Source organism: Rhinolophus sinicus, chromosome 15 (genome assembly GCF_057876585.1).
Source record: "Rhinolophus sinicus isolate RSI-liver-muscle chromosome 15, RSI-T2T, whole genome shotgun sequence".
Lineage (NCBI taxonomy): Eukaryota > Metazoa > Chordata > Mammalia > Chiroptera > Rhinolophidae > Rhinolophus > Rhinolophus sinicus.
The window spans coordinates 77,893,193-77,906,666 of NC_142515.1; the positions used below are offsets into that span (position 1 = coordinate 77,893,193).

The 13,474-nt window shown below is 53.2% G+C and overlaps 1 protein-coding gene across 1 annotated transcript; it reads left to right on the plus strand.

Moving 5' to 3' along the window:
* The first annotated feature begins 15 nt into the window (after positions 1–15).
* Positions 16–13,259, plus strand: XAB2 (XPA binding protein 2). The gene is made up of 19 exons (XM_074337752.2): positions 16–149; positions 5,502–5,650; positions 5,945–6,068; positions 6,308–6,505; positions 7,186–7,320; positions 7,403–7,567; positions 9,051–9,195; positions 9,516–9,667; positions 9,741–9,860; positions 9,975–10,106; positions 10,201–10,332; positions 10,410–10,523; positions 11,447–11,609; positions 11,704–11,894; positions 12,071–12,193; positions 12,280–12,451; positions 12,694–12,823; positions 12,938–13,047; positions 13,143–13,259. Exons 1-19 carry the CDS (start codon positions 99–101, stop codon positions 13,202–13,204), a joined length of 2,568 nt encoding a protein of 855 aa, XP_074193853.1. The 5' UTR covers positions 16–98; the 3' UTR covers positions 13,205–13,259.
* The last annotated feature ends 215 nt before the right edge of the window (positions 13,260–13,474 follow it).

The following is a 13,474-nucleotide window of genomic DNA, read 5'->3' on the forward strand; positions in this document are numbered from 1 at the left end:
CCAATAGAAAGTGAGTCTGGAGGGGGAGGGCGGGGTTGGCCTGCAGAGCGAGACGTCATTCGCACGCGACTCCTTCCTGTAGCTGGAGAGCCAGCAAAATGGTGGTGATGGCTCGACTCTCGCGGCCGGAGCGGCCGGACCCTGTGTTCGTGAGTTTGTTGCGGGGCAAGGGGTGGCTCGTGTGGGGACATAGGGGCTTCGATGCCGCAGGCGGTCAGGGTCTGGCCCCCCGGGGATCTAGGCCACAGCTGTGTCGGCCTGAGGGCGGGAGGACCCTAATGGGCCAGAGGCCGTATGGTGATGTCCCGGTCAGGCTGGCCAGGAGTAAAGGTCTCGTGCCGGAGCCCAGGGGGCCTGAGCAAAGAACTGCTGTCGAGGTTAAAGCTCTGGCGTCCCGGGCCAGGAGCGGAAATGGGAGCGGAAGAGGAGGGAAATTCGAATAACTGAATAATTGAGAGGCCTGGTGTCAGAAGTAAAAGCATGGTGACCAGGCCAGGGCTCTGGGTTTCTGTGGTAAAGGCTTGGTGTCTTGGGTAATAGCCTAGATCTGGTCCTCAGCGTCATAGTTTCTGGGATAAAGGCCTGGTGTCTGGCTAAGGAGAACCCTGGGGTCAGAAGTAAAGACCTGCTGATGTGAAGCTGGTCAGGCAATGGCCAGTGGAATCCTGAAGAGTCAAAGACTTGGTGTCTGGAGTAGAGGCCTGGTATCTTCACTAGATTCTTGGTGTTGCCCTGCGAACTCAAAGGCAGTCTGGAGGGTTTAGCTGGAAATAAATAGTAAAGATTTATTCAAGGGTCTTAGAGTGTGCAAACTGGAAACATGGCTAGGCAGAAACCCAGAAGTGTTCTAAACAGGAAGGAAAAGTTGAATTCTTATGGTGAAAAGTGCATTCCTGAGAGTAATCAGTTCTGCATTCTTAACCTGGAGGGTCTCGGAGGGTTATCAGTCAGATGTCAGATGGTCTGGATGCTGGACATCAGATGGTCTGGATGCTGGACATCAGGTGGCCTGGATACTGCCGTCGAGGGTATAAGGGGGTTTTCTGGAGGTCTGGTGTATATCCACATATTGACACACAGTGAACTGATGGATATATCCAGGCAGTGACAGAAGACTGGAAAGTTCAAAAGGTCAAGTTCCCATGATAGTTAAAACGAGTATATTCATTTCCTTGTTTCTCAGTCTACTTGACTTTTTGGTAATTTAGCAGCTTTACTATAGTGACACTATTTTCTTTCTTTTCTTGTGTTGAGGATATCTTTTTTTACCCATCCCCCCCCCTTTGCAACCATCAGATGGTTGTCCATACCGATGGATCTTTTTCTGTTTTGTTTTCTTCGATTCCACATATAAGTGAGATCATATGGTATTTGTCTTTTTCTGTCTGACTTATTTCACTTAGCATAATACCCTCTAGGTCCATTTGTGTTGTCACAAATGTCAAGATTTCATTCTTTTTTATTGATGAGTAATATTCCACTATATGTCCCATTCTTCCATTGATGGACACCTAGGTTGCTTCCATATCTTGCTGTTGTAAGAAATGCTACAGTGAACATAGGGGTGCATTTATCTTTTTGAATTAGTGTTTTTGTCTTGTGATAAATACCCACATGTGGAATTGCTGGGTCATAGGTAGTTCTATTTTTAATTTTTGAGGAATATCCATATTGTTTTCCATAGTGGCTGCACCAATTTATAATCCCACCAAGAGTGTTTGAGGGTTTTCTTTTCTCCATTTCCGCACTAGCACATGTTATTTGTTGACTTATTGATGACAGCCATTCTGACAGGAGTGAGGTGCTATCTCATTGTGGTTTTGATTTTAAATGCTCTAATGATTATTGACGTTGAGCATCTTCATATATCTGTTGGCCATCTGTATGTCCTCTTTGAAGAAACGTCTATTCAGGTCTTCTGCACATTTTTTATTGGATTGTTTGTTTTTTTGGTGTTAAGTTGTACGAGTTCCTTATATATTTCGGATATTACCGGCTTATTGAATGTATCACTGACGACTATCTTCTCCTATTCAGTAGTTTGTCTTTTCATTTTGTTGATCGTTCCCCTCACTGTGCAAAAACTTTTCAGTTTGATGTAGTCCCATTTGTTTATATTTTTTGTTGTTGTTGCCCTTGCTCAAGGAGATATATCCAAAAAATACTGCTAACATGGATGTCAAAGGTTTTACTGCCTATGTTTTCTTCTAGGAGTTTTATGGTTTCATGTCTTACATTTGTCTTTAATCCATTTTGAGTTTATTCTTGCATAACGTGTAAGAAAGTGATCCGGGGGGCCTGCCTGGTGGTGCAGGCAGTTGGAGCTTCGTGCTCCTAACGCCGAAAAGCTGCCGGTTCGATTCCCACATGGTTCAACCACAAGGTTGCCAGTTCGACTCCTCGACTCCCACAAGGGACGGTGGGCTGCGCCCCCTGCAACTAAGATTGAACACGGCAACTGGACCTGGAGCTGGACGGCACCCTCCACAACTAAGGTTGAAAGGACAACAACTTGACTTGGAAAAAGTCCTGGAAGTACACACTGTTCTCCAATAAAAGTCCTGTTCCCCTTCCCCAATAAAATCTTAAAAAAAAAAAAAGTGATCCAGTTTCACTTTTTTGCATGTATTTGTCCAATATTCCCAGCACCACTTATTGAAGAGACTGTCTTTACTCAATTGTATATCCTTGCTTCATTTGTCATAGATTAATTGACCGTATAAATGAGGATTTACTTCTGGGCTCTCTGTTTTATTCCTTTGATCCACATATATGCTTTTATGCCAGTACCATATTGTTTTGATTATTGTAGATTTGTTTGAAATCAGGGAGCATGATATCTCCCACTTTGTTCTTTCTCAAGGTTTATTTGGATATTTGGGGTCTTTTGTAGTTCCATATAAATTTTAGGATTAGTTCTAGTTTTGAGAAGAGTACCATTGGTATTTTAACAGGTATTGCTTTGAATCTGTATATTGTTTTAGGTATAAGGACATTTTAACAATATTAATCCTTTCAATCCATGAGTATGGTATATCCTTTCTATTATTTGTATCGTCTTCAGTTTCTTCAGTATCTTATAGTTTTCAGAGTACAGGTCTTTAATCTCTCTGGTTAAATTTATTCCAAGGTATTTTATTCTTTTTGATGCAGTTGTAAATAGGATTGTTTTATTAATTTCTCTTTCTGATCATTTGTTATTGGTGTATAGAAACACAGATTTCTGTATATTGATTTTGTATCATGCAATTTTTCTGAATTTATTAGTTCTTTGGTGGAGTCTTTAGGTTTTTTTGTTTTTTGTTTTAATAAATTTTATTGGGGAATATTGGGGAACAGTGTGTTTCTCCAGGGCCCATCAGCTCCAAGTTGTTGTCCTTCAATCTAGTTGTGGAGGGTGTAGCTCAGCTCTAAGTCCAGTTGCCGTTTTCAATCTTTAGTTGCAGGGGGTGCAGCCTACCATCCCATGTGGGAATCGAACCGGCAACCCTGTTATTCAGAGCTCGCGCTCTAACCAACTGAGCCATCCGGTCGCCCAGGATTTTTTATATATAGCATCATGTCATCTGAAAATAGTAACAGTTTTACTTTTTCCTTTCTAATTTGGATGACTTTTATTTATTTCTCTTGTCTGATTACTGTGGCGAGGACTTCCAATACTACGAATAGAAGTGATGAAAGCGGGCACCCTTGTCTTGTTCCTGACCTTAGAGGAAAAGCTTTGTTTTTCACCGTTGAGTGCAATATTAGCTGTGGGTTTGTCATGTATGCCTTTATTATATTGAGGTATGCTCCTTCTATACCCACGTGTTGACAGCTTTTATCATAAAGAGATGTTGAATTTTGTCATATGCTTTTTGTGCATCTATTGAGATGATCATACGATTTTTATCCTTCATTTTGTTAACGTGATGTATCCCATTGATTGATTATGGACGTTGTACCATTCTGGCATCCCTGGGATAAATCACATTTGATCATGGTGTATAATCGTTTTAATGTATTGATGAATTTGGTTTGCTAATATTTGTTGAGAATTTTTGCATCTATGTTTATCAAGGATATCGGCTTGTGATTTTTCTTTTGTTGTAATGTTTTTGTGTGGTTTTGATATCAGGGTAATGTTGGCTTTGTAGAATAAGTTTGGAAGTGTTCCTTCCTCTTCAATGTTTTGAAGTAGTTTAAGAAGGACAGGAATTAATTCTTCTGTAAGTGTTTGGTAGCATTCATCTGTAAAGCCATGTGGTTCCTGAGCTTTATATGTTGGGAGTGTTTTGATTACTGCTTCAATTTCATTGCTAGTAGTGGTCTGTTCAGATTTTCCCTCTTCCTGGATCAGTCTTGGAAGGTTATATGCTTCTAGAAATTTATCCATTTCTTCTAGATTGTCGAATTTGTTGGCATTTGTTTGTAGTACTCTTGAATGATTCTTTGTATTTCTGTGGTGTTGGTTGTAAATTCTCTTTTATTTATGATTTTATTTGGGCTCTCTCCCTTTTAGTTTAATTGCTCTTTCCTGCTATTTTTTTTTTTAAATCTCTGTTTCATTTATTTCTGTTCTTAATTATTTTCTTCTTTCTGTTTTCTTTGGGTTTTGTTCTTCTTTTTCTAGTTTCTTTAGGTGTAAATATAGATTTATTTGAGATTTTTCTTGTTTCTTGAAATAGGCCTGTATAGCTTTTAACTTTCTTCTTAGAACTGCTTTTGCTGCATCCCATAAATTTGGAAAAGTTGTGTTTTCATTTTCGTTTGTCTCAAGGTCGATTTTGATTTCCTGTTTGATTTCCTCTGATCCATTTTGTTGTTCAGTAGCATGTTGTTTAGTCCATATATTTGTGTGCTTCCCAGTTTTCTTCCTGGAGTTGATTGATAGTTTCTTGCCATTGTGGTTGGAAAAGATGCTTGATACAATTTCAGTCTTTTTGAACTTACTGAGGCTTGTTTTGTGACCTAATATGTGACTTATTTTATTTTTTCACTCTATTCCTCAGTGTCCAGGGCTAAAGGTGTGGTGTGTGGTCCATACCTGCTCTTCTGAAATAAAGGTCTAGCTTTCAAGTTCTGGGGCACAGTTGAACTAGGCTCTGGCTAGTGGGAGCCTGAGGTGCCAAAGACGTGGTGTCTAGGAAAAGGCTTGTTGTGAGGAGGTAAGGCCTACTGTCCAGGGCAGAGGCCTGGAGTTGGACCAGGGAGCCTAAGGAGTCTGGTGATCTGGCCCAGAGAGTGGGTAGCTTGATTTGGAAGGCCGAAAGAAAGATGTCTGGGAGACAGTCTTATGTCTGGCCTAGCACCCTAGGACTGAGGAGTCTGGTGAGCTGGGTCAGGCTGTGGGCAGTAGAATTCTGAGAGCTAAGTCTGGATTAGGGTCCTGGTATCTGGGCATCGGGTGACCTGGCTGTGAGGGTGGGCACTGGGATCTGGGAGGGGCCTGGAGTTCGGAGTGGAGTGATGCCCAGGCACTGAGGCAGGTCTCGCTCTGCCCCATGACGCGGCACCGGCAGGATGAAGAGGACCTGCCCTACGAGGAGGAAATCATGCGGAACCAGTTCTCAGTCAAATGCTGGCTCCGCTACATCGAGTTCAAACAGGGGGCCCCGAAGCCCAGGCTTAATCAGCTGTACGAGCGGGCGCTGAAGCTGCTGCCCTGCAGGTGAGAATGGCTCCAGCTGCCCTGCCCGCTCCAGCCCCCACCCCACCCTGTCCAGTCATAACGGAACTAGCCAGTAGGTCCTGGGGTTGCTGTGTGTTGCATAGCTGAGTATATATCCTCTGAAGGGTCAGTACACCACCCTCCCTGATGCCCTTGCCTATTCCCTCATTGCTGAGACCTCTCACCTCTCCCTAGGCCCCTTCCCCCAGCAGTTGCTCGTGGGGATGGAGCGAAGGATTCTGGGACTCCATAAAGCTGACCAATTCCTGTCTGCCTCCTCCCTGCATCCCCCAGCTACAAACTCTGGTACCGGTACCTGAAAGCACGCCGGGCACAGGTGAAGCATCGCTGCGTGACTGACCCTGCCTATGAAGATGTCAACAACTGCCACGAGAGGGCCTTTGTGTTCATGCACAAGGTTGGGGGGCAAGCTGGGACTGGGGATCAGTGGGGAGGTGGGGCTCAGAGTCCATGCAGGTAGATGAAGCAGGCGGGTTGGAGTCATGCTACTTCTGTGCACTTGAGGTTGAGCTAGATATACTAGTCACAGAGGGAAATGGTGCTGCATTCTTTGCTTAGCCGTAGGACATCTGGTGTCTTTGTGGCCGGGCCATGGTGCTGGCAGTTTAGAGACCCTGCCTCTCCTCATGCCTCCAGATGCCACGTCTGTGGCTAGATTATTGCCAATTCCTGATGGACCAGGGCCGCGTCACTCACACCCGTCGCACTTTCGACCGTGCCCTCCGGGCGCTGCCCATCACACAGCACTCTCGTATTTGGCCCCTGTACCTGCGCTTCCTGCGCTCACACCCACTGCCTGAGACGGCCGTGCGGGGCTACCGGCGCTTCCTTAAGGTAAGCCCACGGGGAGGGAGGCAGGGCCAGACTCAGGCAGGTGGGCTAGTTCCACAGGTCCAGTGTTCCCAAAACTGACTCGCTGGGACACTAGCCCCATGCAGGATGTCACCTAACAGACAAGATATGGGGAAAAGGCTTTTTGAGACAGGCAGGCTTTTAATGCCATTTATTTGTTTATTCTCCAAATAGTTGCTAGGGCCAGTTCCACATCGGGCATTGAGATACGTGCTGGGACAGTGTGACTAAGACAGTCCCTGCCTGCAGGGAGCTTTCAGTCTGACTGGGTAGACAGATGCACATGAGTGAGGACGTCGTAAACCAGAGTAAAACTACAACCCTAGGAGGGCAAAGAATGGGACACGAACAGGCAGGGTGGAGAGTCGGGTGCAAACGGTGGGGAGAGGGAGGTTGTTGTGTGGTTTTCTCAACTTACAGTGTCTGTTATACATTGTGAAACCCTTAGTATAGTATACTGTTCGGGTAGTGGGCTTGTGATGAAATCAGGGCCTGGCTTGTGAGGCTGGACCATTGGTTTAAGCCAGACCAGTCAGGGCTGAGATTGGACCAGTGTGGCAGGTGTGGTGGCCGGGTGGATGTGTGGCCTGCAGCCACCGAGCAGGGAGGAGGGCGCAGCAGGGTGGCCCCACTGACTGCTAGCATGGTGGGTTGGTGCCCAGCTGAGCCCCGAGAGTGCAGAGGAGTACATCGAGTACCTCAAGTCGAGCGACCGGCTGGATGAGGCTGCACAGCGCCTGGCCACCGTGGTGAATGATGAGCGCTTCGTGTCCAAGGCCGGCAAGTCCAACTACCAGGTGGGCGTGTGGGGAGGCGGGCCGGAGGGGAGGGCCCATCCCCTCGGGGACCGAGGCTCAGACCCCTTCCTGCGCCCTGCAGCTGTGGCATGAGCTCTGCGACCTCATCTCCCAGAACCCAGACAAGGTGCAGTCACTCAACGTGGACGCCATCATCCGTGGGGGCCTCACCCGCTTCACCGACCAGCTGGGCAAGCTCTGGTGCTCGCTGGCCGATTACTACATCCGCAGTGGCCACTTTGAGAAGGTACGCGGGCTCGCTGGGCGCAGGGCACTGGGGGCATGCACGTGGCCACGTGTGAGCAGGAACGCCTGCATATGCCGGTGTGCGTACACGTGCACACGTCCGCCCTCTGAAGGTCTGAAGGCCTGCTGGCCAGTGCACCGCCCGGGGTTAGCTGGGCCCAGGTTCTCCATGGCTGTGTGGCCTGGGTGTCCACATTTGAAATATTACAAGACTGACAGTCTCTCCTGTGAGGAATCAGGTGCCAAGTAGGTGCGTGACGTGAGGACGACTTCCGAGATGTTAACCTAAAGGTAAAAGAGGCAATAAGCATTTGAGATCCAGAAGAACAGCTGTTCAGGAAGCACTGATTTGGCAAAAACCCCAATAGTGTTCCAGTTAGGAGGTGAAGGCAAGGAGTATTTATGAGAAAGGGAAGGGGGGCAATGACACGAATAGAAGGAATTCCTACAGGTGCAGATAAGCTAAGAGTGACGTTAATTCTAAACAGTGTTGTTAGTTTTCAGTCCAATAGTCATAATAATCTGCTGTTCTGTCTTTGCAAATGTGGTTTAGGACACAAAGTTGCTTGAAACCCAGTCCAAAGGTTGTTTTGCCCAGTTTTAATATTCCAAAACTTTGAGGAGTCAGATAGGCAAGGCAGTTCCCCTAGGATGGCAACTCTGACTCCATTTATGTCAATTTCTACAGTGTTACTGTCAGTGTCCGTGTTATTTTGCTGCCAGTGGAGTGGCACGCTTGGGATGAGGGGTGTATATTGCTCTGAGAGGTCCCCAGGGGTGGGGGGGCTGGCTTGGGCTTTGGGGACCTGGGGGAAGGTGGGAGCAAGTGGAGCGGCGCTGAGTGGAAAGGGGGTGTGGCGAAGGGCTGGGGAAGCGGGGGGCCTTGCAGGCTGACTGGGTCCAGCTGGTGGAGGCGCCAGCCAGACGAGGCATGGCCAGGTGTCCATTTTACAATGACCGTTTAGGCCTCCACTTCACATAGAATGCGCAGGCCAAGGCTGCTGGCAGGAGACAAGCTGGCAGCCAAGTGGAGGCAGAGAAGCAAGACCAGCCAGGGGCAGGCAGGCTGGAAAGACGGGGTCCAAGCTGGGGGGAGCAGGTAGAAGGGGGCGTAAAGGGTACTTCGTAGCAATGACTGAGCCCTCTGTGACCGAGCTGAGTTTAGGTCCCTGCAGTGTAGATATGGGTGTCAGGCATTGGACACGTCTCCCTCAAGCCCTGTGGTGACGCTCCGTGAGGGGCTGTCACTCTCAGTTCACTGGGGAGGGGCTGAGGTGCCCACATCCCTCTAGCAGGTCAGGGCCGCTCCAGCTGTGGCTGTGCTGTGTCTGCTCCCAGCCTGATGGAGCCGTGCAGGCCCTGTGGGGTCTCCCGCCTCAGCACTGGTGCCATGGACGGTGCTGCCGCATTCCCTGTGTCCGTGTGGGCCCCACGTGCCGCCTCTTCCCTGGCAGCACTTCCTGGCAGCCCCCCTACCCCCACAGGCTCGGGACGTGTATGAGGAGGCCATCCGGACCGTGATGACCGTGCGGGACTTCACCCAGGTGTTCGACAGCTATGCCCAGTTCGAGGAGAGCATGATTGCAGCTAAGATGGAGACCGCCTCAGAGCTGGGGCGGGAGGAGGAGGGTGAGCTGCTGGGGAGAGTGGGCTGGGGGACTTCTGAGTGTCTGTGGGGGAGAGCGAGGCGAGCATCTCCCATCAGTGGGGCCAGCAGGGAGGGAGGCTGGGTGGACACTGGGGGAGTATCTTGGAGACCAGCCAAGACGGGGCACATCTCGGGCTTGGGCTTGGGCTGGGTGGGGAGGGAGGGCTGGGTCCACAGTGGGGTGAGTCTGGAAGGCCCAGAGCATTTGGCTGAGGGCTGGAGGGACAGTGGGCTGGGAGATGGGAGTGGCTGTGTACTGAGGCCCTCCCCCCACTGCCCTGGCCGTTCCCGGGGGTCCCAGATGACGTGGACCTAGAGCTGCGCCTGGCCCGCTTCGAGCAGCTCATTAGCCGGCGGCCCCTGCTCCTCAACAGCGTCCTCCTGCGCCAGAACCCGCACCACGTGCACGAGTGGCACAAGCGCGTGGCCCTGCACCAGGGCCGCCCCCGGGAGGTACGTGACTGCCCCCCCAGCCCCCCCACTAACCTCGGCCCAGCCAGCACCTGACCCAGCTGCTCCCGCCCAGATCATCAACACGTACACGGAGGCCGTGCAGACGGTGGACCCCTTCAAGGCTACCGGCAAGCCCCACACGCTGTGGGTCGCGTTTGCCAAGTTCTATGAGGACAACGGGCAGCTGGATGACGTGAGTGCATTTGTGTGTGCGTGTTGCGTTGTGAGCGTACAGAGGCGTCCTTGTTCAGAGGACCCAGGGGCGGTGGGTGGGTGGGTCTCGCCTGACCTCTGCCTGCCCTGACAGGCCCGCATCATCCTGGAGAAGGCCACCAAGGTGAGCTTCAAGCAGGTGGACGACCTGGCGAGCGTGTGGTGTGAGTGTGGCGAGCTAGAGCTCCGGCACGAGAATTACGACCAGGCCTTGCGGCTGCTGCGGGTAAGCACTGCTCGGCTTGTGGGCGGGGGCTGCGGGCGTGCAGCTAGCCTGGGGTTCCCCACCCGAGCTCCCCTGCTCTGCTGTCTCCCTGCAGAAGGCAACAGCGCTGCCTGCCCGCCGGGCCGAGTACTTCGATGGCTCGGAGCCCGTGCAGAACCGCGTGTACAAGTCACTGAAGGTGTGGTCCATGCTCGCCGACCTAGAGGAGAGCCTTGGCACCTTTCAGGTGAGCTGCCCGAACCCAGGGGTTGGGGGAGGGGGCGGGGCCGCGGCCGCAGCGCCCCAACCTGCCCCGCCCCGCAGTCCACCAAGGCTGTGTATGACCGCATCCTGGACCTGCGCATTGCCACGCCTCAGATCGTCATCAACTATGCCATGTTCCTGGAAGAGCACAAGTATTTCGAGGAGAGCTTCAAGGTTAGGAGGGCCCGTCAGGAAGTCCCAGGCAGCGGTGTTCCCACCCACTGCCTTAGGCACTGTATTGGTCTGCTGGGCTACTGGGCGGCTTATACAAATCTATTTTCTCCCAGTTCTGGAGGCCGCAAGTCCGAGATCCGCAGGGGTGGTTCCTTCCGAGGCCTCTCCTTGGCTTGTAGAGTCGTCTTCTTGTGTCCTCACACGGTTATCTGTGTCTGCATGTTTCTGGGGTTTCTCCGTGTGTCCAGACTTCAGCTTCTTATAAGGACACCATCATATTAGGTTAGGGTCCACCCTGACGACCTCCTGTTAACTTCTTTACTTCTGTGAATACCTTATCTCCAAATGCAGTCACATTCTAAGATGCTGGGGTTAGGACTTCAGTGTGAGTTTCGGGGGACACAGTTCAGCCCATCCCAGGCATGGAGCCCTGCCTGTGTGTGTGTCTGGGGGAGGGGGAGGTTGTTGGCGTGGGTGTGTGCAGGCTGTGTCTGCCCTACTGCTCAGGCGACAGGTGGTAGGTATGTGGGGTGTTCTGTGTGAGCATGTGTGCGCGTGGATACTGTGCATATACCTGGATGGGAGGGGTGCACGTGTGCCGCCCCTGCCTGAGTGATAAGCCCTGCCCTTCGGCCGGGGCGCGAGTGTCTGCAGAGCTGAGGATCCACGCCCCTCTTCGCCGGTTATGTCACCCAGTGGTGGGACCTAGTGAGTCTTGGTCCGGCCCTGTCTTTAGAGTCCGATGGTCTGTGGAGGGAGACAGGCAGCACACAGACCCACCTGACTGCGCCACGATTGTAGGGAGAGGTGCCCGGGGAGGGGCCCACTCACTGAGCAGGAAGGGGCCACGGGCAGTGTCCTGGCAGACTGGGTGCCAGGTGATCTTGCCCTGCAGACTCACACGATTCCCCCTCTCCGGGCAGGCATACGAGCGCGGCATCTCGCTGTTCAAGTGGCCCAATGTGTCTGACATCTGGAGCACCTACCTGACCAAATTCATCGCCCGCTATGGGGGCCGCAAGCTGGAGCGGGCGCGGGACCTCTTTGAGCAGGCGCTGGATGGCTGCCCCCCTAAATATGCAAAGAGTGAGGGCCAGGAGGCTCGGGGCAGGGTGGTGGGGCGGGGTGGGGTGTCATGGGGCAGGCTGCTGACCTCGGACCCTCTTTTGTCCTGCCGAAGCCCTGTACCTGCTGTATGCACAGCTGGAGGAGGAATGGGGCCTGGCCCGGCACGCCATGGCCGTGTACGAGCGGGCCACCCGCGCTGTGGAGCCTGCCCAGCAGTATGACATGTTCAACATCTACATCAAGCGGGCAGCCGAGATCTACGGGGTCACCCACACCCGGGGCATCTACCAGAAGGCCATTGAGGTGCCCACCGCGGGAGGGGCGGACGGGGTCCTGCAGGCTGAGCTGAGCGTGCCTGCACCTGGGGGGTGCCAGCACGCATTCTGGACGCTCAAGGAGCAGCCTGGTTTGTGGGGCACCCCCGAGGTGGCTCTCCTCTCGCCTCACGCCCTTTCCGCCATGACACCGTCATCACCCAGGTGCTGTCTGACGAGCACGCCCGAGAGATGTGCCTGCGGTTTGCGGACATGGAGTGCAAGCTCGGGGAGATAGACCGCGCCCGGGCCATCTACAGCTTCTGCTCCCAGATCTGCGACCCCCGGGTAGTGTAGGGGGGCGTTGGGCTGGTGGGCGGGCGGGGAGGCTGCCGCCGAGGGCCTGCGCGTACAAACGCCTGCACCCTCCGCAGACGACCGGGGCCTTCTGGCAAACGTGGAAGGACTTCGAGGTCCGGCACGGCAACGAGGACACCATCCGCGAGATGCTGCGCATCCGCCGCAGCGTGCAGGCCACCTACAACACGCAGGTCAACTTTATGGCCTCGCAGATGCTCAAGGTGTCGGGCAGCGCCACGGGCACCGGTGAGCCAGGGGCCACGCCTCACCCGCCAGTCCCCCGGGGTGACACGGGTCCTGGGCTCGGGGCGGTGGGTCCTGCCTCAGCCTCGGCCCAGACTTGATGTCCTGGGTCCAGGAGCATCAGGGTCCAACTCTGCCTCCCCTGTCTGAGGGCTGGGGCTTCAGGAACAGTAGGGGGCCCCCAGCAGCTGCTGTGGCTGTGGAGAGGGCCTGCCCACGGTGTCTGACCCCCACTCTCCCCCCAGTGTCCGACCTCGCCCCCGGGCAGAGTGGCATGGACGACATGAAGCTGCTGGAGCAGCGGGCAGAGCAGCTAGCGGCTGAGGCCGAGCGTGACCAGCCCTCGAGGGCCCAGAACAAGATCTTGTTTGTGAGGTGAGGACTAGGCTGGGGGCTGGGAGCGAGCCAGCCCTTCCTCCGGACGGACCTTCCCTGGGAGGCTGCAGAGGTGGTGGGGCCCAGCTGAAGAGTGTGGCCCCCCTACCCCAGGAGCGACGCGTCCCGGGAGGAGCTGGCTGAGCTGGCGCAGCAGGCCAACCCGGAGGAGATCGAGCTGGGTGAGGACGAGGATGAGGACGAGATGGACCTGGAGCCCAATGGTGAGGGGCCGGCCAGCCCGGTGGGGGAGGGCAGGGGCAGGACCCCCTTCTGGAGAGCTAGAGAGTGACCATGTTCCCCCCCCCTCCCCCAACAGAGGTGCGGCTGGAGCAGCAGAGCGTGCCGGCTGCCGTGTTCGGGAGCCTGAAGGAAGATTGACACCCCACCCCACCCCCACCCCCGTCCCACCCTGCAATGAAACCTGTTTGTAGGATATGGTCTGAGCCTCCTTCCTACTCACCCTTCTTGCTGCCAGGTGCTTAAAGGGACTGCCAGCTCATTCTCGCTCTGGTCCTGAGCCCGGCACCCCACCCCCCACAGATTGGCTGGTGTGGGAGGTAGGTAGCCGGGCTCCGGGCCAAGGCACACACCCGTCCTCACCCCACAGAGCCAGTTCTGGACTCGGAGACCAGTATCTCTGCCGCCCGA